Source organism: Bubalus kerabau, chromosome 5 (assembly GCF_029407905.1).
Source record: "Bubalus kerabau isolate K-KA32 ecotype Philippines breed swamp buffalo chromosome 5, PCC_UOA_SB_1v2, whole genome shotgun sequence".
Lineage (NCBI taxonomy): Eukaryota > Metazoa > Chordata > Mammalia > Artiodactyla > Bovidae > Bubalus > Bubalus kerabau.
The window spans coordinates 29,837,444-29,863,140 of record NC_073628.1 but is presented as its reverse complement, the minus strand read 5'-3'; the positions used below and the strand labels follow the sequence as shown (position 1 = coordinate 29,863,140).

The 25,697-nt window shown below is 36.5% G+C and overlaps 1 protein-coding gene across 7 annotated transcripts in view; it reads right to left on the bottom strand.

Moving 5' to 3' along the window:
* The window catches only part of ANO5 (anoctamin 5), an 89,015-nt gene that overhangs the window by 50,603 nt on the left and 12,715 nt on the right, over positions 1 to 25,697 (bottom strand). For 2 of the 7 annotated variants that reach the window (XM_055581360.1, XM_055581361.1), the window contains exons 3-7: positions 24,134 to 24,181; positions 15,226 to 15,267; positions 12,266 to 12,379; positions 5,471 to 5,539; positions 3,632 to 3,937 (exon numbers count right to left, since the gene is read on the bottom strand). In XM_055581360.1, coding sequence (XP_055437335.1) covers positions 3,632 to 3,937; positions 5,471 to 5,539; positions 12,266 to 12,379; positions 15,226 to 15,267; positions 24,134 to 24,181 — 579 coding nt within the window. The remainder of the gene's footprint in view (positions 1 to 3,631; positions 3,938 to 5,470; positions 5,540 to 12,265; positions 12,380 to 15,225; positions 15,268 to 24,133; positions 24,182 to 25,697) is intronic. The other 5 variants (XM_055581362.1, XM_055581363.1, XM_055581364.1 and 2 more) reach the window with 4 other exon arrangements.

Here is a 25,697-nt window from a genome sequence, read left to right as displayed (position 1 = left end):
CACTACGAACAAGAACAAAGCTAGTGGAGGTGATGGAATTCCAGCTGAGCTATTTCAAATCCTGGAAGATGATGCTGTGAAAGTGCTGCACTCAATATGCCAGCAAATTTGGAAAACTCAGCAGTGGCCACAGGACTGGAAAAGGTCAGTTTTCATTCCAATCCTAAAGAAAGGCAATGCCAAAGAATGCTCAAACTACCGCACAATTGCACTCATCTCACATGCTAGTAAAGTAATGCTCAAAATTCTCCAACCCAGGCTTCAGCAATACGTGAACTGTGACCTTCCAGTTGTTCAAGCTGGTTTAGAAATGGCAGAGGAACCAGAGATCAAATTGCCAACATCCACTGGATCATGGAAAAAGCAAGAGAGTTCCAGAAAAACATCTATTTCTGCTTTATTGACTATGCCAAAGCCTTTGACTGTGTGGATCACAATAAACTGTGGGAAATTCTGAAAGAGATGGGAATACCAGACCACCTGACTTGCCTCTTGAGAAACCTATATGCAGGTCAGGAAGCAACAGTTAGAACTGGACATGGAACAACAGACTGGTTCCAAATAGGAAAAGGAGTACATAAAGGCTGTATATTGTCAGCCTGCTTATTTAACTTATATGCAGAGTATATCATGAGAAACACTGGGCTCGAAGAAACACAAGCTGGAATCAAGATTGCTGGGAGAAATATCAATCACCTCAGATATGCAGATGACACCACCCTTATGCCAGAAAGTAAAGAGGAACTAAAAAGCCTCTTGATGAAAGTGAAAGAGGAGAGAGAAAATGTTGGCTTAAAGCTCAACATTCAGAAAAGTAAGATCATGGCATGTGTTCCCATCATTTCATGGCAGATAGATGGGGAAACAGTGGAAACAGTGTCAGACTTTATTTTTCTGGGCTCCGAAATCACTGCAGATGGTGATTGCAGACAGGAAATTAAAAGGCGCTTACTCCTTGGAAGGAAAGTTATGACCAACCTAGATAGCATATAGAAAAGCAGAGATATTACTTTGCCAACAAAGGTCCATCTTATCAAGGCTATGGTTTTTCCAGTGGTCATGTATGGATGTGAAAGTTGGACTGTGAAGAAAGCTGAGTGCCAAAGAATTGATGCTTTTGAACTGTGGTGTTAGAGAAGGCTCTTGAGAGTCCCTTGGACTGCAAGGAGATCCAATCAGTCCATTCTAAAGGAGATTAGTCCTGGGTCTTCATTGGAAGGACTGATGCTAAAGTTGAAATTCCAATACTTTGACCACCTCATGCGAAGATTTGACTCATTGGAAAAGACTCTGATGCTGGGAGGGATTGGGGGCAGGAGGAGAAGGGGACAACAGAGGATGAGATAGCTGGATGGCTTCACCGACTCGATGGACATGAGTTTGAGTGAACTCTGGGAGTTGATGATGGACAGGGAGGCCTGGCTGCTGCGATTCATGGGGTTGCAAGGAGTCAGACAAGACTGAGCAACTGAACTGAACTGATTTAAATATTTGCTATTATTAACAATAATAGTATTTTAAGGAAACTCAAAACTATTTTGCACATTTGAGGTGTCACTGTTTTAAGCATATACTTGCAAATATGACTAAGAAGAATACAAGTTTGGATACATGCATTTGGTATATGTCAAAATAGTAAGAAAGAAAGAGAGGAAGGAAGGAAAAAAGAGAGTAAAGAAGGATGGAGGGATGGAGGAAGGAATGAAAGAACAGACATTTCCCTGGTGCCAAATCTTAAAGCATTTCCTTCAGAGACTTATAATTATAAATTCTTTTTCTCTTCTCTCAGAGATGTATGCAAATCCTTTCAAAAGCTAAATAAACTTCTTGCCAGTTCTCTAACTCAGGAGTGTTTTTCTTAAGTTTTCTAGGAACCATCTCTTTCAAATGAAAACCTCAAGGAAGGCAGCATCGCTGTTTCCTTGTCTCTATATGGGAGTGTAGTCTAGGCATCTGGTTCCAAGTTGTAGCTACCTGCTTCACATAGATATATGAGAAGCTTTATTATTATGAACACTTCAATTAGTAGATGAACTTAGAATAAATTATGTGGCAAATAGTACAGCCAAGCCTAATAGAGGGGTCATCTGTGAAATACACATTGTGAGGCTCAAGACATAATCTGCTCAAGACAGATTATCTTGTTTATAAAGCAGACTTGTGAATTGAAACCTGGCTTTCTGATTTCATGCCATGTGCTCAACATCCCCTTAAATGTTGCCTCTTAGATCTGCTGTTCCTGCTGCTGGTGCTTTTTAATCCAGGTAAGACAAGGGAGAGAACTTTTAGTTTGTTGATTTGCATTTTTATTTAAATTCTAGGTACTACATTTTGTTTAATATTCCTGTCAGTGAATTTTTCAAAAACCAGATCTAGGGACTAGAAGAATGATTATTTCAAAATCCTTCTTAGACACTTAGGAGTGGTGAATCCAAGGGAATGAAGTCGCTCATTCCTCAAGGAAAGAGTAAGTAATCTCAAGAAGAAGACTCTTGTCATTGTTAGAACCCTGGTGATTTCATTAGTAGGTAACAGATACATGGGGAAAGAGTAACAAAGAACCTGAATTTTTTTCCTCTAAAGTCAGATCAATAATATAGGATCTCACACTTAGCAAATCCCTCATGCATTCCAAAAACTATTCAAAGTCATTCACACCTTAACTCATTTAATTCTCAGGGTAACCTATGAGGTGGGCATTACTCTTCTTTTAACAAAAAGAAACAGGGGCAAAGAAACGGTGAGAGATTTTTAATGAGAAATTTAAAGATTCTAGGACTACAACCGGAGAGGAAATATTATTATAAAAAAGACTGAAAATGGTTTTAAATGTAAGGAAAAAGCTCTGATGTTTCTCAAATGCTGTCTATTTTGGACAAAATAAAATAATGCCTGCCATTTCAATATACAAAGAATGTTGCCTGCCAACGAGCCATTAACCACTGCAGCCATCCCACAATGGGAAATGCAGGACAGAGAAAAGCAGGATACAGGTCCTACATAGTTAAGAGGTATATCAAAGGAATAATTTCAACGAGCCCAGACTCCAGAATCTTCCTATACCCAGAAAAGCACTAAAATTATTAACTTGAGATATCTGCGTTTTGTGATTAGCAGTAGTCTTTTAATGCTCCATTACATGTTTTTTGTTTTTTTTTTCCTAGCAAAAACTTCTTTTTATCCTGGGTTCTCCATGACCTCTTTGTAACAGTTCCTCAGAGGCTATAGTCTATGACAATGTCCGTGAATAAAACATAATTCTCAACATTTAGGTTGTGCTTTTTTTACAGTCAACACCATATATAAAGAAATTAAAACATTTCATTTCCATTTGGAATGACCAATATTTCTCCTAATGATTTTACAGAAATCTTACAACATCAAAGTCCTCTAGGTCTCAATTAAGTGATTCCCCCAATATTGCATGAGGCCTCTCTTTGCTATATTCACACTGTCAACTATTCACTTTTAAACAATTTGAGAAGTAGGGAGGTTGACAGGGTTAAGTGATCCAAGATGGACATTCAAACCTGCCCAATATCATGGAACACATCAAAGTTTACAGAGAAACACCTTGTAAGTCATAGTATTGCACATGTACACATATAAAAGCACACTTGAAGAGATGTACCCAAAGGTCTTCTCTACCTACAATTCTGTTTCTTGATGAGGATGGAAAGAAGCTTGACTCATCTTTAATGAGGAAGAGCTCTTGCCGATGTCTGCTGAACTGGACAGTGAAATAATCCGGAGTAGGATACTTCACATCCTTTGGGAGCTTCAGAGGCTCAAGCATACAACTAAAAGGGAGTCTGTCAGCTGAGGGAATATCACTCTCCTTAACAGGCATTTTGATTCCCAACACTTCGGCATAAGTAACTAACACCTCCCAAGGGGCATGGATCTTGACAAAATAAGTCCTTCCATCTTCGGAGTTCTGTATAAAATGGAGGCAAAATAGTGGAAAGATTACTAAATTGATTAAAGAAATAAAATTTTTATAAAACCCCAAATTAAAGATGTCACAGCATTTTCAATTTTTTGAAAAATTTCAGCAAAATTTCTAGAAGAGTAATGCTTAAAACAGTGGTACATACCTTCTTCTTGTTTAGTTGCTCAGTTGTATCTGGCTCTTTGTAACCCCATGGACTGTAGCCCACCAGGCTCCTCAGTTCATGGGATTTCCCAGGCAAGAATACTGGAGTGGATTGCCATTTCTTTCTCATATATATATATATATGATATATATATGTGTATATATATATGTGTGTGATATATATATGTATATATATATATATATGTGATATATATATGTATATGTATAATATGTGGGTTTTCCTGGTGGCTCAATGGTAAAGAATCTGCCTGCAATGCAGGAGGGGCACAGGTTCAATCCATGGGTTGGGAAGATCCCCTGGAGAAGGAAATGGCAAGCCATTCCAGTATTTTTGCCTGGGAAATCCCATGGATGGAGGAGCCTGGTGGGCTACAGTTCAGTGGGTTGCAAAAGAGTCAGATACCACTTGGCAGCTAAAAATAACAACACACGCACACACATATACACACACACATGTATATACACACACATGCATGTGTGTGAGAAAGAGACATAGAAAAACAAAGTGAGAGTCTTTTTAAAAATATATTTCAGGGTCAATGTACACTAGCCTGATATCCATAGAAACACATGCGATTCTGGACAATCTCTTAAGTTTTTAACAACTAGCTATTAGCTCAGAACTGTGCTTAGGGTATATGAGAAATACACGCAAAGCATAAGATGTACTTGCTCTTCTACCCAGTTTCAGTGTATTGCCTATACCCAGAAGAAGAACTTTAGGTAACAACAGTTCATTACAAAGGAGAATAGTTAAGTTACAGATAGAATACGTGGTATAATTCATATTTATTAGAGTTTAGTAAGAAAAAAATTCAGCAATAAATACGAAGTAGAGAATATTAATTTAGAACTAGAGTATTAGAGTTTCATGGACAGGGTTGGATCTGAAATAGGTCTTTAAAAGCAATTTGGAAAGAAATTCAATACAACAAGTAAATGGTAGGTTAGGGGAAAAAATGTCATATTAATGAACAGAAAAATATGTCTAGGCCTTAACTAAAAGTTTGTGTTGCAAGATAGCCAGGTTAACTAGTTAAGGTGTTAGATTATAGGCCGCCTTCAAAATGAGACAGATATGAAACAAAAGCCATGTCTTTCCTTTCTCTGGATCCTGAAGAGAACTATGCATGCCTATTTTTAAAGTGTTCCACTCATTACTCATCATCTCAATTTCAGAGCACTGACCTAGTTATTTACCTGAAATATCACAGGCCCTATCAACCCCCGTGTAAATGTCTGTAGGCAGAAAAACTTATTTTGCTCCCAAACACAATCTAGTCAAAGGTCAGAGTACAAGGAAACAAAACTTAAAAAACCAAGACTCTGGTATAGACTAATAACTACATTTACCATTTTATCTTCAATTTCCAATTCAAGACCAGTTTTTCTGAGATTTTGTTCAAATTGTCTTCTTCTTTCCTATGGAAAAACAAATCAGTAGAATTCTGTAAAATACTTTTATTTGCCCAGTGATAAACAGACTTGTTACACAATGACTGGGCCTTCAGACGTTCTTTGGTTGTACATAAAAGCATTCTATATATTACCCCCATCTGAGTGCCATGAATGGCTTTTCACCTGTATTATAATTCATACTATAACTATAAAAATCAATATATCTAGGAATAATCTCCAGGAAATATGCAGGACTACTCTCTGAGAAAAAAAATACAGAAAACTTTACTAAATTAACATAAAACATTTTGATAAACAGAGATATATTACACTTCTAGTTGGGAAGACTCAGTCCTACAAAGATATCAGATACTTTAAACAAATGACATATTTAATGCAATTTTCAGGCAAAATATCATCATGACTTTTTAATCATGAAGAATAGTTTCACTCAGAAAAAGTAAAATTAAATTTAATTCAATTAAGTGCAAATAATCATTACTTGTGAGCTTTAAAACAATAATTAACTGTTCAAAATGCTTTTGGCTTTAACTGTAAGTGTGAAAAATTGTAACTGTGATTTAAGTATAATTCAAGTATGAGTTAACCCTTATGCAAGTGTGAAAAATCGCAACTGTGACTTAAATGTAAAAAATTATGATATAACTACGAAAAATAGTAAATGAATTTTTAAAAGGTTTTACTAGGATATCACAGGACATATCTTCAAGTGGATATGTCTACCTTGAGAGATCTTCAAACTTTACAAGGAATATAATTTTAATGTGCTCTTTTTCTCCAACATCCAACATTTACAACATGTGAGAATATGTTTATGAACAATTCTCCCCTATCTGAAACTTTTTCACAATTGCCCTTCTCCTATGTTACCAAAAGAAAAAGTAGGCTGTAATCCTCCAGGAAAGCAAAACAAAACAAAAAAAAATAAAGGGCAAGAAGGACATTCAAAGTACATTATCAGTATTAAAAAAGTGAATAAGTTTAGTTCAGTCACCCAGTCATGTCCAACTTTTTGCAACCCCATGAACTGCAGCACGCCAGGCTTCCCTGTCCATAACCAACTCCTGGAGCTTACTCAAACTCATGTCGATGGAGTCAGTGATGCCATCCAACCATCTCATCCTGCCTTCCATCTTTCCCAGCATCAGGGTCTTTTCCAATGTGTGGAAAAGACATTTCCATCAGGTGGCCAAGGTATTGGAGTTTTAGCTTTAGCATTCAGCTTTAGCACTGATTTCCTTTAAGATTGACTGGTTTGATCTCCTTGCAGTCCAAGGGACTGTCAAGAGTCTTATCTAACACCACAGTTCAATAGCATTAACTCTTTGGCGCTCAGCTTTCTTTATACTCCAACTCTCACATCCACACATGACTACTGGAAAAACCATAGCTTTGACTAGATGCACTTTTGTCGGCAAAGTAATGTCTCTCCTTTTTAATATGCTGTCTATGTTGCTCATAGCTTTTCTTCCAAAAAAAGTGAATATCTCCTCTCATTACAGTAACAAATGCTTTTGTGAGACATGTGGACACCAGTTCTCTGACTTCAGTAAAATTGAAAGCTGAGCTAAGTATTGTTAGGTGATAGACCATTAAATATTACTTTTATGACAAATCACTTTGTAATTTGCAGCTGTAATTCAGGAGTTCACCCAAAAAAGATTAAAGCTGCTAAAACAGTACCATTTCTATTCCAATCTACTTATTTATCTGAACAAGCCTAATTTATACTAACATGAAAAAAAGAATATACTTGAAGGAGAAGCATCTCATTCTAGGAATAATTCTCATTCATCTACAAATAAATAAAATTTGGTTGGGCTTCCCTGGTGGCTCAGTGCTGAGGAGTTGCCTGCCAGGGCAGATGACATGGGTTCAGCACCTAATCCCGGAGGATCCCGCACGCCACGGAGCAACTGAGCTTGTGTGCCACAACTACTGAGCCTGTGCTCTCGAGTCTGGGAGTAGCAACTACTGAAGCCCACGTGCTGCAGCTACTGAAGTCCAAGCACCCTGGCACTCACGCTCCTCAACAAGAGAAGCCACCGCAACGAGAAGCCTGAAAACCACACGAGTGAATAGCTGCTGAGAGCCGCAGCTAGAGGAAAATGTGTGCAGCAGCAATGAAGACCAAGCACAGTCACATATGAATAAATCAACAAAATTATTAAAAGAAAAAGAAGGTATTGTTTAAAGCCCCTGCATTCATTTCGTTAACTGATGCATTTAGGATGAGTTTACTTTTGATGTTTGATTATTACTTGCAAATATTGTAGTATTTCAAGGTTTACCAATTATGCACTTGTACAACTGTATTAAAAAAAAAAAAAACAACCCTCAAAAAACAAAAGAAAAAGCTTAAGGCTTAGACCGTTCTGATGAAGAAATAAAAACCCTTCAATGTATATACACATTTGTTATAGCAAACTTGACTGAACAAACGATAGAAGCCTCTTTAAATATAAAACACATTTAAATTAGGAAAAAATTACACAGAAAAAAGTGGAAGGAAAATTTTAGGTGGAAAAAAGTAAATCATGTAAAATTTGAAGTGTTAAAAAAGAATTTCTTCATATAATTCATTTTTTAAAAATAAATGATGATGGGTGCCAAATTGCCATGACATTTACCTTCTAGGGATATAAGCTAAAAAGTGATTTAACTGGACCATTTACAGTACACTATAAATTCTGTCCTTTGTAACTACTGAATATATGGTAAATAACTGTAAATAAGGAAGACTTGTAGATGAATCAGGCTTTGGGGAGAAGTCCAGGAGTTCATTTTAGACCTGTTGAGTCTGAGATTCTGTAAGACTTCCAAGTAGAGATACAGAATAGCCATATAGGAAAGAAGTATGAAGTGGAAAAGTAAACAGAATTAGCAGCAACATGGTCTTAAATTTTAAAACTGTGAGACTGGATGTATCATCAAAGAAATCAATGTAGATTGAGACAAGAGGATCAAGGACAGAGCCTACGGCACTATGCTAACAAGGGATGAGGGAGAAGAAAAGATTGAAAAGGGGTGGCTAGTGAAATAAGAAGAAAACTGAAAGAATCTGGAGACTTGGAAGCCATGTCAAGAATGTGCAGCATAGAGAAAGGAAAGCTAAGTGGTGGCAGATGCTGCTAACAGGTCAAGCAAATGAGGGTTGAGACTTGAACACTAGATACATTTACATAAAGAAGAGCAGAGTGGGTGAGGTTAAGGCCTGATAGGAATGGGTTTAAGAGAAAACTGAGCCAAAAGAAAATTGAGAAATTGACAGTAGCTGGCAGGGAAACTGGGATCAAGAGAAGGTTTTTTGTTCTTGCTTTTTTAATTTTTATTTTTTAAATAAGGAACAATTAACAGCACATTCACTTGTTGAAAGAAATGATTCAGTAAAGAATGACACAAAATGCAGTTTAAGGGAGAAAGAATTATAAAAGCAACATCCCTAAGTAGGCATACTATAACAGGCTTAAAACGTATTCTTAGAGAGGCCTGCCTGCAAGGTTGGTTCTGGTGTTTGGAAATTGGTTTTGGGGAGTGTTCCCACCACTCTCAGAATTACTGAGAGTGGCTTACTTCACTTCACCTATGACATAGTTTTGTGCATAGTTTTGTCACAAATGACATAGTTTGTACAAAACGATGTCATTTATACTGAACACCTGCTTCCCTTTAGGACTATGAAATATCGGTATGAGCTCAGCAGAAGGTGACAAGTAAAATCCTACAGTGCTGCATCATTAATGAGCTTCCCTAGTAGTCAACGGGAGAAGGCAATGGCACCCCATTCCAGTACTGTTGCCCGGAAAATCCCATGGATGGAGGAGCGTGGTAGGCTGCAGTCCATGGGGTTGCTAAGAGTCAGACACGACTGAGCGACTTCCCTTTCACTTTCCACTTTCATGCATTGGAGAAGGAAATGGCAACCCATTCCAGTGTTCTTGCCTGGAGAATCCCATGGACGGAGAAGCCTGGTAGGCTGCAGTCCATGGGGTCGCACAGAGTTGGACACGACTGAAGCGACTTAGCAGCAGCAGCAGCAGCAGTCAACACTTCCAGTGCGATGTCACACATTGTCGCTAGAAAAATCAAGTGCGTCCCATGACTCCCCTCCACCTGGCGAGAACTCTTACAAGCTTGTATCTGATTTTCTCTGGATTTTGTCCCATACATTCTTTTCCTTTTGCTGATTTTGCTTTACTTATTTCATTGCAATATATCATAGCCATTGAGTGTGGCTGCATGCTGTGTCCTGTGAGGTCTTTTACTGAATCAGCAAACCTGGGGTAGTCTTTCTGATCCCTAAAAATGGATTCAGGACACAAGCAGAGTTCTTGGCTTTAGACAGAAGGACAGACAGCTCATCTGTGGTAACAGAAAGAAACATAGATTACACAGATGAAGATACTGGTAGATGGACAGACATGATAATGAAAATTAATAATTTCTCTTCTACTTGCTTCAGTTTTCTCAGTGACTTAGAAAAGTGGTCAGCCAAGCTTGAAAATAAGGAGGATACATCCAAGATAAGAGAGAGAAAAGGTTATAAAACGTTTAGTCATCCAGCAGATTGGGAAATCGAATAATTTAAAGAAGTAAAGTGTGACTGCCAGATAGCATTAAGGACCTAGTTGAGGTCCATTGGCACAAACACAAGATAAAGTCAGTAAGTGAGTTATATCTCTTTCTTTCTGATGGTTTTGCATGTAGTAGGTAGACAGATGGGTTTAACGAAGTTGTTTTGCAAAGTTAAGTATGACTGAGAGAGGAGCAAGGGGTTCAATGGCATATGCCATAAAGTATAATTTGATATGAGATTTAAACTGAACAAGCATAAAAAAGAGCATAAAGATAAGGAGCAGCAGTAAGAAGATTAACATAATTATATTTAATCTGGTCCTGGTGAGTTGAAGGAAAAAGGGTATTAGTCAGACAGGTGGATACTTGGAATGAGATTGTAAAGAGTTGTAGGTATTAGTAATGGCAAGTTCTAGGGGAATGAAAGGCTGAGTTAGAGACTAAGATAACTGGAAAAGGGAGTTCAAGGAACACAGAGGCCAGGATGCCAAAATAATCATCTATATATGCACTGAGATTATAAATACTTAAAAAAGGAGCTTGGGTGTAGAGTAATAGTGAACCAGGAACTAAAATTGTTGAGAAACTTTTTGTTAACAAAATCTTCCCTGTTGGAAGATCAGGGACAGAATAAGGGCAGCAACAATGCTGGGTAGTGATAACTCTGATGAGATTTAAAGCTCAGGAGTTTTAGGGCTAAGCAAGGGAGGACGGACTGGAATCAACAACAAGATACAAGGAGAGCAGGCATTCATCCATCTCCGGAAAAACAGTCTGCAGGGGAAAAACCGCCACCACTTAAGAGGGCTGCTGGGGAAGGCATCAAATCCCCAAGAGGAGCTAGGCTTGAAGAACATTCAGACAAGAGCTGAAAGTGGTGACAGTGAATGAATTTCAGTGCCCTAGTGAAAGAGTTTCCAGGGAAAGAGTAGAAGAAAAGGACAGGGAGGCATATGTACAGGAACTTACATAATATCTCTAGTTTTTTACTTTATGGGACATTTATTTCTGATGTTAAGCATGTTAGTAAATGTGTTTATATGCTTACCCATTGCTGTTGTTCAGTCACTAAGTCATATCCAACTCTTTGAGGCCCCATGTACTGCTGCTGCTGCTGCTGCTGCTAAGTCACTTCAGTCGTGTCCGACTCTGTGTGACCCCATAGACAGCAGCCCACCAGGCTCCCCTGTCCCTGGGATTCTCCAGGCAAGAACACTGGAGTAGGTTGCCATTTCCTTCTCCAATGCACGAAAGTGAAAAGTGAAAGTGAAGTCACTCAGTCGTGTCCAACTCTTTGCGACCCCATGGACTGCAGCCTACCAGGCCCCTCTGTCCATGGGATTTTCCAGGCAAGAGTACTGGAGTGGGGTGTCATTTCCTGCTCTGCCCATGGACTGCAGGACACCTCAAATATTTAATGGCTCAATCAGCAAAGAATCTGCCTGCAAAGCAGGCGACCCAGGTTCAATCCCTGGGTCAGGAAAATCCCCTGGAGAAGGAAATGGCAACCCACTCCAGCATTCTTGTCTGGAAAATTCCATGGACAGAGGAGCCTGGTCGGCTACACAGTCCATGGGGTCGCAAAAGAGTTGGACACAACTTAGGGACTAAACCAACCAACCAATATTTATTAAGCATCCATTATTCTCCAACTACTCCTCTAGGCGTTTGAGTATACAGTAACAAACAAGACAAAGTCGTTGGTTTTGTGAACTTACTTTATGGTGTTGGAGACAGTAAACAAGTGAAAAAAACCCACAAATAATGTAAGTTTAGAAAGTGAAAATGTAAGTTCAGAAAGAACATAATATCAAGGCTATTTCAGATAGAATGGATTACTGAAAGCTGAAATGAAATTGAATACAAAAGATAAATATTATATTCATACATACACCTCAAATTCTGGTGGTCACATTTAAGAACAAAGGTGAGCTACAAAGAGAAGCCACTGTCCAAAATGTTAAAAAAAAAAAATTGAAATTACATATGCATTTTTGGGTTGCATACTTTGTAGTCTTTGCACTCAGTTTCTGCTTTCAGAAATACTCTGGGGCCGCTAACTTTTACAAAATAATTTCAGTGGAAACATCCCTGTCAAATTATGGAATGTGCTTCTTTTTATTATTCCCATCTCTCTCTCTCTTAAGTACTTACCGCCTTTAATTCTGCTTCTTTCTTTATGTCATCAACATAGGAAAGCACAAAATCAATTTTCCTAATCCCATCTCTGAAGAAGATAGAATCTTTGCTTTGTTCATCTTTTTTAAACTGCAGGAGACATGAATGGCACAGCTTCAAATTACAGTTTTATTTTCAGATGGCAAAAAAAAAAGAAAAAAATTAAAATTTGGTCACCATCTAATTTCATTTTCAGAAAATGACAGATGAAGACAGAGCTTTCATCAATGGAAGATCATGCTTATTTTGGAAAGTCACATTCATAAAGAAGTTACATATTAAACAATGAAGACTCAAGATGAAACGAACCATATTGACTACATGCACATATAATAAAAATGCTACAATTATACCAAAATACAAAATGAAAACATGTATACATTTATCCCAAAAGCATATTCAGAGAGAGACTTGTTACTTCATTAAACAAAATACCAATTAGTCCAACAAATAATTTATGGTCACATACTATTTTAGGGGTATAATTAATTACAGACTAATTCATGAATTAGTGCAAGAACACTGCAAGAACAAAAACATAATTAATGCTCATGCTATGTTTTCATAACATTGCTACTTTTTAATTAACTTTTTGAAGGGTTAAAATAAAATCAAGATGCAGCTAAAAATTAGAAAGCAAGTTAGCTTGCTATCTGGCTTCAATTCAAATACACTCGCACACAAATCTCCTTTTCAACATCAATTATTTAAGTGAGCCAAAATCAATCCATTGTTTAAATCTGTGTTATCAATTCTCTCAGTAAAATGGTCAAACTTGCAAATTTACCCATCACATGTATAGTTCATTAATTCCTCCCTTTTCAAAACTACAAAAACATGAGAGCTTCAAAAAGAAGAGATTTTAAGTTTGACTGATATGGTCCTCTTGGGAGTTTACATGTAATATGTAATAGTTAATATTTGGAACAGTCCACATATAATACCTAGAATGATGTAAATAGATGATACAGTGCATATCAGTGATCTCTCTAACCCTGTGATGCAAATTCATAATATAGACAACTTTCCAACTGCTTGAGCTAACTAGTGAATGGGGAACTGGGTTTTTAATTTTCATAACTGTATTTATTTCAGTGTATGAGTTTCTTTTATGGTATTCTATGCTGTTTTTCATTCAAGTCAGGCCAGGCAAATCATCCATAAAAAGGACTGGATATAGATCAGTCAAGTAAGAATAAGAAAAAAATCTCATGTTTGATCTGTGGTTTATGAACAGAATAACTGTATTTTAGTTATATGAATGCATAACTGGTATGTCTCAGAAAGAACTAGCTCCCAATGCACAGGAGGAAATGAGTGAAAAAAGAATGAAGAAACAAAAAATACTCAAGGAGTGTAGAGATTACATATCAAGATTTAGTTATTTAAATGTTATGTCTGAGTTTTTTGCACCCCAAAGGATACATAGTCATCTCTCTTCTCATAAAAGTAAAAAAAAAAAAAAAAAAAATGAAAAATTCAAACTGTCAGGTTATAGATCTTGATTATAAATCACTAAAAAAAGTGAACAAAATGAAAAATTATTTGAGCTCTTGTAAGTTGTCACAGGATTAGCATATTTTATGAAGTTCCCAAACTGGGGAAGGGAAAATAATACTAATTAGATTAAATGCAATCAAAGCAAAAAATTAGAGGGAAAAATAATAATCTTTTGCTCTAAGTCTGGGTCAGTCATATTTTATCTGGTAGACATTTTAATGACATACATTGGTAAGAATTCATATTGTTTGGACAGCTAAATTTAGGTCCACAAAGAGAAGTTCTGGTGACAGAAGATGTGCATATAGAAATCAACAAAAATCACACTCAGAGTGTTTTTCCATTAGGGAACAAACAAAGTAGCTACACTATTTAATCCAATTATTTCCTGAATGTTCAGTCGAAATGTGCTGTGCTTAGTTGCTCAGTTGTGTCCAACTCTTTGCAACCCCACGGACTGTAGTCTGCCAGGCTCCTCTGTCCATGAACATATGTAATTCTCTTCTCTCAAAAACCAAAGGCTACCTAGAAAAACCCACATTTCTATCATTATGTCTTTCCCTAACTATACCCAGTAAAAATTTTTTTAAATACAGAGAAATCACCGGTAGCCCTGTAAACACTATGAGGAGAATCCCACGGATGGAGGAGCCTGGTGGGCTGCAGTCCATGGGGTCACAAAGAGTTGGACATGACTGAGCGGCTTCACTTTCACTTTTCATTTTCAGGCATTGGAGAAGGAAATGGCAACCCACTCCAGTGTTCTTGCCTGGAGAATCCCAGGGACGGGGGAGCCTCGTGGGCTGCCGCCTATGGGGTTGCACAGAGTTGGACATGACTGAAGTGACTTAGCAGCAGCAGCAGCAGCAGACGTCCTTAGCACTGTTCACAGAAACTGGCTGAAGTCAACTGGGGCAAAAAAACATGATAATTTTGTTACACGTAACTGAAAACTATGAAAGCATCTCATTCTTTTGCAGAAAACATGACATTAAGATCATTTTTTTTTGCAGTGTGTGTGTGTGTATCTTTTTATTTATATTTGATTGTATTTGTATTTGTTCTTGGAAATGCCTGTTTATAGTGAGGCAAACATCTGTGTGGCTGATGAATGAGGTAGTTATTCTGAGTTTCATAAACCTCAGAATTCTTCATGGGAATTCATAAACTTCTGAAACTGTATGTAAATTGAAAGTGTGTAAGTGCAAGTGCACATATTTGTGTGTTTGCAATTACAATTTTTTAAGGAAGAGGTTCCAAAGCTTAAATCAGGCCCCAAAAAGATTATGAATCACCATTCTAAAATCTCAGTTGTCTGGGGAATAGGAACCAATGACAAACACCCTCAAATTAATAGCATTCATTACAACAGAAATGACTCGGGCTAGCAATGTAGCCATCCAAAGCACAGGCAGTCATCATTCCGCGCTGGTTACCAGAAGACGCCGCCTCAGGAACAAATTGAATCGCTTGGCAGACTGTGAAGCAATCAATAGAATGTTAGCAAATCCTGCCCAGAATTAAAGAAGAGTTCCCCCAAAACAGACATGCAAACAAACAAACCCCAGTATGATCGCTCAAGTGAATATGCATGTGTATGTGTAATACTTAAGATTTGGAAGGTGGGAGAAGACAGTAAGAAGAAAAGAAGAACAAAAATAGGAAGAGGACAATAAATGAAAGAAAAATAGGGGACTTTGAAGTAAATTTCCCTAAATCCTTTTACAGTAACTTTAAATAATATACATTTGTGGACCTGGATTAAGAAAGAAAGAACAGAAAAAATAATGAAGGAAAACATGAGAATGGAAATGTAAAGTAAAATAGATGTAGTAGAAATTCTGTTATGTATGCCTATATACATCAGGCAAAGAAAGCAAAATTATTACAGTTATTCCGGGACCATGTATGGTATGAAAAGCTCACCCAATAATGTAAAATATTTCATTACTGAAAAAAAAAATACTGAAATTACCATTACCATATAAGTGTGTGTGTAATTGCTTTTTTTTTAGAAAGAGGTTCCAAGCTTTAATCAGATCTAAAAGATTAACGATCTTTCATTACAATTAAAATATTTCACTATCAGAATACTGGGGGGAAAAAGTAACTTAATTACTTAAATGCTGAGTTGTCTTCAATCTTCAGTTACCATTATCTTTAGAATACCAAAGCAATTCACTACAAAACATCTGGGATAATCAATGATATTTGGAAGGAAAACAACCTATGGCACAAAAAGGCAAGTACTATATTTCACAATAAAATGAAATTATAAATTATCTAATTAAATTATCAATAAAGAATTTCAGTTCTTGCCATGCAAAGTTTTGTTTAAACTGTTGTCTTTCTGGAATATGCTAAAGAGACCCAGCAACTGGTGACTAAGCTGGGAAAGTCTCAGCTCTGTAAACTGAACAGCCTGCTATGTATAGATGACTTAATACTGCCATTACTTAAAAAAAAAAAGACAGATACATGATGGATGTTGGTCACTGTATAAAGCATATTATTTTGTGTTGGGCTGAAATATTTCAACTTAGCACTTTAATTTTCTTGGGATCTTTCATGAGATGCACAAGTTACTGCTTTTCTCAGATGTTTTACCAGAAGTCATCACAAAATTGTTAAGGGAAATGAAACACTCATACTCTAGGAAGCCACATAGGACCATATTATGACTTTCACGGGTCCCTTTTTCTATAAAAATTTTTAATAAAAAATAATAATATGATTATACTTTTTTTACACTGATTTTAAAATATATTAAAATTAAAACATTTCCACGGGCTCCAAAAAGTATTTTGTGGCTCCCATGCCTAGAGAATAAGTTGGCCCTGGAGTCATGGTTTAACTAGTACCACCACATTAAGAACGTTGAGTATGCAAGGTATAAAAATTTACCTAAATGACTGGTAAAAAGCCTTCTGTGATAAATACATCTAATGTCAAGTTACTTTGCAGCCTTTCCAATACACGATATCCTCACAATATAAAAATCAGTGAGCTCAGTATCAACAGTTGGTCCTGAAAAAGTACTGACTTAACATTTCTAAAAATTAATTTTAAATATAGTAAATGAAGATCACCAAAGGACTTGATTACAAAATGATACAACTAACATTCCATAGACTAAAAATTTAGAATTAATAACTTTATTATACATTTCCATCATGTGCCGAATATGTTCACTTTTCATTACAAAATAGTAACACTAAACCTACTAAAAATGTATTTTTAAAATCATTCCTATTTCCTTGCACTTTGTAACCATTTGGCGTATTTACTTCTAGTTTTATCTAAGCACTGAATTTTTTAATATAATAAATGGCTACATATAATCCACACATTTTTCTTGCCTTTTTAATAATATTACCATGATATTTAAATTAGTTTTCATATTATTATAAACTTACCATAAGCACAACTTCTCTGTGTCTTTTCAATTCATTAAATTTAATCTAATTTATTTGTAAAAAGATATGTTAGAGCCTCTTCTCTATAAAGAGTTGAAAACTTTTATTACTGGTGCTACACAGAAGTTGGCAATAACATCTATCTTTCATTACACATAACTTGAACACCTTACGTCCTAACTTTTGAATTATTACGCCAGGTGTTTTAAATCTGTATATTTTTAAAATCCAAGATAGAGACAAGAGAGAGAGAAAGAGTAATGTCCAATTGGAAATGAAAAAATATATATATTTACATGAGGATCAAAAATATGAAGCATCTATGGGCAGATTTAACATATATGTATAATACTTGCACATTAAAAATGAAAATACTGCTGATATATACTAAAACATATCAAAACAGAGATATATTTTATGTTCATGTATTTTTGAAAAGGGTCAATATTGTTAAGATGTAAATTCTCCTGAAATTAATCTATAGATTCTAGGCAATACCAATCAAAACACCAAAAATAATTTTTTTAGACTTGTCAAGCTGATTGTAAAATTTATATGAAAAATGTAGATTTTAGAGTAGCCAAACAATTTTGATAAAGAAGAATAAATTGGAAATAATCTGATTTTCATAGTATTACTACAAAGTGAAAGCAGAGACATTACTTTGTCAACAAAGGTTCTTCTAGCCAAGACTATGGTTTTTCCAGTAGTCATGTATGCATGTGAGAGCTGGACTATAAAGAAAGCTTCAGTTCAGTTCAGTTCAGTTGCTCAGTTGTGTCCGACTCTTTGCGACCCCATGAATTGCAGCACGCCAGGCCTCCCTGTCCATCACCAACTCCCGGAGTTCACTCAAACTCTTGTCCATCGAGTCGGTGATGCCATCCAGGCATCTCATCCTCTGTCGTCCCCTTCTCCTCCTGCCCCCAATCCCTCCCAGCATCAGAGTCCTTTCCAATGAGTCAACTCTTCACATGAGGTGGCCAAAGTATTGGAGTTTCAGCTTTAGCATCAGTCCTTCCAAAGAACACCCAGGGCTGATCTCCTTTAGAATGGACCGGTTGGATCTCCTTGCAGTCCAAGGGACTCTCAAGAGTCTTCTCCAACATCACAGTTCAAAAGCATCAATTCTTCAGCACTCAGCTTTCTTCACAGTCCAACTTTCATATCCATACATGACCACTGGAAAAACCACAGCCTTGACTAGATGGACCTTTGTTGGCAAAGTAATGTCTCTGCTTTTGAATATGCTATCTATGTTGGTCATAATTTTCCTTCCAAGGAGTAAGTGTCTTTTAATTTCATGGCTGCAGTCACCATCTGCAGTGATTTTGGAGCCAAAAAAAATAAAGTCTGACACTGTATCCACTGTTTCCCCATCTATTTCCCATGAAGTGATGGGACCAGATGCCATGATCTTAGTTTTCTGAATGCTGAGCTTTAAGCCAACTTTTTCACTCTCCTCTTTTAGTTTCATGAAGAGGCTTTTGAGTTCTTCTTCACTTTCTGCCCTAAGGGTGGTGTCATCTGCATATCTGAGGTTATTGATATTTCTCCTGGCAATCTTGATTCCAGCTTGTGCTTCTTCCAGCCCAGCGTTTCTCATGATGTACTCTGCATACAAGTTAAATAAGAAGGGTGACAATATACAGCCTTGACGTACTCCTTTTCCTATTTGGAACCAGTCTGTTGTTCCATGTCCAGTTCTAACTGTTGCTTCCTGACCTGCATATAGGTTTCTCAAGAGGCAGGTCAGGTGGTCTGGTATTCCCATCTCTTTCAGAATTTTTCACAGTTTATTGTGATCCACACAGTCAAAGGCTTTGGAAGTCAATAAAGCAGAAATAGATGTTTTTCTGGAACTCTCTTGCTTTTTCCATGATCCAGTGGATGTTGGCTTAGCACCAAAGAATTGATGCTTCTGAACTATGGTGTTAGAGAAGACTTTTGAGACGCCCTTGGACTGCAAGGAGATCCAACCAATCCATCCTAAAGGAGATCAGTCCTGGGTGTTCATTGGAAGGACTAATGTTGAAGCTGAAGCTCCAATTCTTTGGCCACCTGATGTGAAGAGCTGACTCATTTGAAAAGACCCTGATGCTGGGAAAGATTGAGGGCAGGAGGAGAAGCGGATGACAGAAGATGAGATGGTTGGACGGCATCACACACTCAATGGACATGGGTTTGGGTAAACTCCAGAAGTTGGTATTGGACAAGGGTCCTGGCGTGCTGCGGTTCATGGTGTTGCAAAGGGTCGGATACGACTGAGTGACTGAACTGAACTGAACTGAACTGAGAGTAATCAGGACAGTGTAATATTGTCAGAAGAACAGACATATGATGGGGCAAAGCAGAGTTAGAAATAAACTCACACCTACATGGTCAGTTTCCACAAAGGTTCTATGAGGAAATGATAGCACATGCTACATATGCATAGTAAAAAGCAAATAAATTTAATTCTCACCACAAATCATCTACAAAAGTGAACTCAAAATGAACCTCAGACCAAAGGTAAGAGTTAAAAGTATTAAACTGTAGAAAATCTGAGAAAATCTCCTCTACTTTGGTACAGACAAATATTTTTTAAAGCACCAAAAGCATGGTTCATTAAAAAAAAAAAAAAAAGAATGAGAATTGGAACTTTGAAATTTTGAAAATTTGTTTTTTTTAAAAACAGTGTTAAGTTAAAAAAAAAAAAGGGAAAGTCACAGATTGGGAGAAAATGTTTGGAATACACAAAACCGACAAAGGTCTTGCCTTCAAACTTTTTAAAAGTCAGTAAAAGATAATCCAGTTTCTAAAATACAGAAAAGATTTGAACATATGGTTAACAGAAGATGTATGATTGGTCAATAAGCCCATGAAAAGATGTGTAACATTATCATTCATCAGGGAAACGAGAACTGAAACCACGAGATATCATTCATGCAACCACTGAAACTAAAAAGCTGACAATATCAAGTGCTGGGGAGCACGGAGAGCAACTAGAACTCTCATGCACTACTGGTGGGGATGAAAAATACACAACCCCTTTTAAAAACATTTTTGCAATTTCATATAAAGTTACACATACTCTTGCCATAGGACCCAGAAATTTTCTCCTAGGAAATTAACGCAAAGAAATGAAAATATAATGCAAAGAAATGAAAACATATAGAGGTGTTCTATACAAACACCTCTTACATGAATATTCCTAACAGTTTGATTTATAAAGCTGAAAACAATTCAAATATCCATCAAACAGCTGAATCGATAAACAAATTCTGGTATATCCATACAATGGAATACTACTTAGCAATAAAACAAAAGAAACCAAAAAATTATGGAGATATTCAACAAGATTCAATTTATCAGTATCACATGGAATTCTAGGTGAGTTTCAGCAACATTGTGCTAAACAAAAAGTCCAGGAGCCAGACATAAAATATAATATATACAGTATGATTCTGCTCACATATCACTTTAGAAAAAAAATTTTTTTTAAAAAAAAGCAGAGTTTGCCTAGGGCAAGCTAGAGGTAAAACAGAAAAAAAGAAGCTTTTTTCCTGAGGTAATGGAAATTTATACCTTGACTGCTGTGATTTGTCAAAATTTGTCAAACTGTACACCTAAAATGCATTTTATTGTATGTAATGTATAAATAATAGTGATGATAATTTTTAACTTGAACAGCTAGAAGAACAGATTGTGCATAGTTGAGATATGAAAGATTTCAATTGAGTAGCTTCTTGTCTGGGGGAAAAAATTACATTTTAGACACATAAGTATTGGAATGTCTTTAGACATTCCAATGCATATGGTGGGGAAAGACTTGGATATTTAAGCCTGAAGATCAGGTGACATTTCTATACTAGAAACTTCATATTGAGTGTGGCAACGTATCAGTGGTAATTAAAACCATGAAACTGAATAAGATACCCAAGAGACAGAATTAAATGTCTTGAGTCCTAGAGCAATCCTATCCAAGTAGATACATGGACCAATTATAAATACTAAACTATATTCATGCTAATTGCTTCTGGTTCATTTATTCAAATGTACACTCTGGATGGTTTGCACCTATGCCATACATGTCATAAAATATCTGAACAATTATCCCTGAGGTAAGTAAAATCTACACCCCCTTAAAACCATTAACAGCATGTCAGTGGTTATTAAGGCATGCCTCTAGTGCGCTTTCTAATACCCGTTCCTCTTCCTTTAAACCCTAATAGCTTTTCAAATTATTCCCCTTAAACACAAATGTCATTCACTCTAAGACAGGTTCTTTTAGGTATAATCTTCATTTTTCTGTATCTCATTTAATGGTTTTAGCATCCTTCTAACCTAGCTATTCAGCAAGCCATTTAGGTACTGATGACTTCCTGGTGGCTCAGAGGGCTTCCCTGGTGGCTTAGACAGTAAAGAATCTGCCTGCAATGCAAGAGACCTGGGTTTAATCCCTGGGTCGGGAAGATCCCCTGGAGAAGGGAATGCCCATTCCAGTATTCTTGCCTAGAGAATTCTATGAAAGAGGCTACAGTTCATGGGGTTGCTGAGTTGGACACAACTGAGCAACTAACACTTTCAACAACACTTAGGTACTCAATCAAATCCACTGTTGACTGTGTTGTGCTGTGCTTAGAGGCTCATCATGTCTGACTCTTTGTGACCCCATGGACCGTAACCCACCAGGCTTCTCTGTCCATGGGGATTCTACAGGCAAGAATACTGGAGTGGGTTGCCATGCCCTCTTCCAACAGATCTTCTACTTTAACCTTAAAATAAAAGGTTAAATTGTGTGAATTCTTCTGAAGTTATAGAATCATTAGTCAGTAAGTTATAGCATAATAATGGTTGGATTACATTTTTTTTTCCCAAAAGGGAAATACATCCAATGATATCCAGCTGAATCTGCTTAGGACTCAGCAGATCCCTTTTCTATCCATCGCTACCCTGCTTTTTTACCTTGGGAGGGTGACTGGTTATAGATATCAAAGAGTTCCTCTCATCTCTGGCTTCCTACAGATGACTGGAAGGAGGGAGGCGAGTATAAATTTCTTCCTTTCTGAGCCTGGATTCAGAAGAGCTCTAACCCTCCCTCCTCTGAAGTTCACTGACTGTCTCCTGGGTTCTAACAATTGTCCCCTCTCAATTTCCCTCATGGGCAAGGGGGTGATAATAAATATGTAAACGGTTCCCACAAAATAATCAAGGAGAAAAAAAAAAGAAAACCTAACAGCTTGACAGAAAAATAGACAAGATATATAAACAGATGATCCAGGAAAATAAATGAACATGACCATAAATGTAGAAAAAAGATAAATATCTCACTCATATTGAGAGGTATGAAAGTTTAAATTATCCTAGGATACAGTAGTAAATGAAAAAGCTCTACTATCTATATCTCTCTAACAGACAGGCAAACATCTAAACTCAGTAAACACTGTTAGTAAGGCTCTGGAGAAAGAGAGCACTTGCATATTTCTTAGAAATGCAAAACAGAAGGAAATTTGGTAATATATGGTAAAATTACATATGCCTTTATTTTTGATGGTCAAATACTATTTAGAAAGATACCCTTGGCCAAAATATTATAAGCCTGATTCCTAAGGGTTAAATACTAAAAAAAAGAAAAGACTTCCAAGATTAAAAACAACCCAAAGGTCCATCAGTAAAAGACTGGATGAATACATTATCCTAAACCCACACAATTGAATACTATGTCACACACTAGCAAATGAGAGTGAAATCGATATGCAATACAGAGTGAACTCCAGAATGTTTTTAAGTGAAAACTGAGGAACAGATCAATACATAGAGTATGCTATTTTTAGTGTAAGAAGCAGGAGAAGTGTAAATACACATATGTATTTAGACATGGACACACAGAAAAGTAAAGGATGCACTGGAAGGACAAACTAACTAAAAATGCTTACTACAGAAGACTTAAGAGGAAAAAAGAAAGAAGAAATTTTTCTTTGAAATGCATTGATTCATAGTTTCAAATGGAGATGGATTTACCTTCAAATAATGAAGTCAAAGTTTCAGTGCCTCTTACATCAGTCCCTTCAAGCATTTAGGAAGAATTCTAGCAATGTGCTTGTTCTCACGGTCAAACATTTTTGTAAAGGTTTTAAAGTAAATTATTGTCCTATTATTCTTCTTAAAAAGTGACACCAAAATAGCATATGCTTTAGGCTCCACTTAACCTTATTTGATCATTGGTTTTCAACTTGGGAATCAGAGAAGTGTTTAACATGGTCAAAAAATAAACATAAAATAAATTAAAAAAAATTTTTAATAAAATTTCTGGTATTTTATTTTGATCAACCCCACAACCTTCATTTTGGAACATAAAGATCAGTATGCTAGTGAAAAGGAAAACATTTGTATCAAAATTGTCAGTAAGAAAATAACTCTGTTTCCCCATCTTCCCAAATGGTGTCTTTTAGTTACTAAGCAACTAATATAAAATTTTGAATGCCTTTATTTACCTCTTAATTGACATTCAAATTTGCTAAATAAATTGTACTTCTTCATGATTATTCTTAGGTGTGTACCTACAGGTAGGACGAGAGATGTATGGAGAAAGAATACTAAATTAGACCTCGGAAACCTGAGTTCTAATCTAGTCCAGGATATGCCCCCTAAACATATGTTTAATTTTGGTCACATCATTAAACGTCTCACACCCTTCATTTTCTCATCTCTAAAACTGAGAAAGTAAAATGCAAGCAAAGTGCTATGCTTTATGCACCTTTCTAACTAATGTGCCTGATGACACCTTTTTCCCCACAAGCAATGGATTATTTGCAAATAAAGCATCAAATATCATGTATAAGAACTTGAAAAATAACTGTGAACTAAGTAAGAGTCATAAATGCTGATTATACAAAGATAACCCATCATGTCCATGCAAGAAAGTGCGCTACTGATGGCTGCTTACCCGTGGTTCTTGACAGATGAGAAAACTGGACTCTCCGCTTCTCAGGTCCTAATAGTACGATGGAGAAGACACAGCACTGTTAATAATAAGGCAATGGAGAGCATACAACTGTCAACAACAAAAACTCTAGATTCTCTATGCAAAATCTAAACCTACAACTCAGGGGAGCTATGAAACACATGAAATTGGATACAAAATTCTGTATGTACATGGGGTTTCCCAGGTGGCGCTAATGGTAGAGAACCCATCTGACAATGCAGGATACATAAGAGATGTGGGTTCAATCCCTGGGTTGGGAAGCTCCCTTGGAGGAGGGCATGGCTACCCACTCCAGTATTCTTGCCTGGAGAATCCCTGGGACAGGGGAGCTTGGTGGGCTGCCGACTGTGGGGTCGCACAGAGTTGGACACGACTGAAGCGACTTAGCAGCAGCAGCAGAGCAACTAAGCACAGCATGGATATAACTTTTCGTCTTTTAATTCTGATTTTATTTAGGTTCTCTTATTTCCTTAGTTGAAACTGAAAGCTTGTAAATTTTATTTATCTTTTCAAATATCAGCTCTTAATTTCATTGATCTTTTCTATTGTCTTCTTAGTCTCTATGTCATTTATTTCTGTTCTGATCTTTACCTACTTTTATGAAGAGTTTTTATCATAAATGGATGTTGAATTTTGTCAAATGGTTTTTGGTATCATATTCTTTTTATCTTTGATGTGATCATATGATTTTTGTCTTTCATTGTGTCAATGTGATGTATTATGCTGACTGATTTGCATGTATTGAACCATCCTGTCATCCCTAGAATAAATTTTCACTTGACCATGGCATATGATCCTTTTAATGCATTTTTGAATTCTTTTTGCTACAATATTTTGTTAAGGATATTTTTATATGTGTTCAAGAGGTATATTAGCCTGTAATTTTCTTTTTTTGTGGTGTCCTTGTCTGGTTTTTGTATCAGCATAGTTCTGGCCTCATAAAATGAATTTGGAAGTGTTTCCTTTTCCTCAATATTTTGGAAGAACTTGAGAATGATTGATACTAAATTTTCTTTGAATTTTTGGTAGAGCTCTCCAGTGAAGCCATCTGGTCCTGGACTTTTGTTTGTTGAGAAGTTTTTGATTATTAAGTTATATATCACCATAAGAAAGGCTATATATGACACGCCCACAGCAAACATCATGCTCAAAAGAAAAGCTTTCACCTTTTTCTATAAGATCAGGAATAATAATATGATGCTCATTCTTGGCACTTTTAGTTAACATAATATTCCAAGTCCTAGCCTGATCAATTAGGCAAGAAGAATAAATAAAAGGCCTACTACATTTAAAAGGAAAAGTAAAACTGTCATTATTTGCAGATGGCATGAGTTAATATAACCAAAAACCTGAAGATTGCCCCCCTAAAACTGTTAGAATTAAATATTAAATTTAGTAAAGCTGCAGGGTATAAAAATACACAAAAGTCAATTGCACTTCCACACACACTAGTAAAGAGTTATCATAAAGATAAATTAAGAAAACAATCCCATTTACAATTGAATCAAAAAGAATAAAATACTTA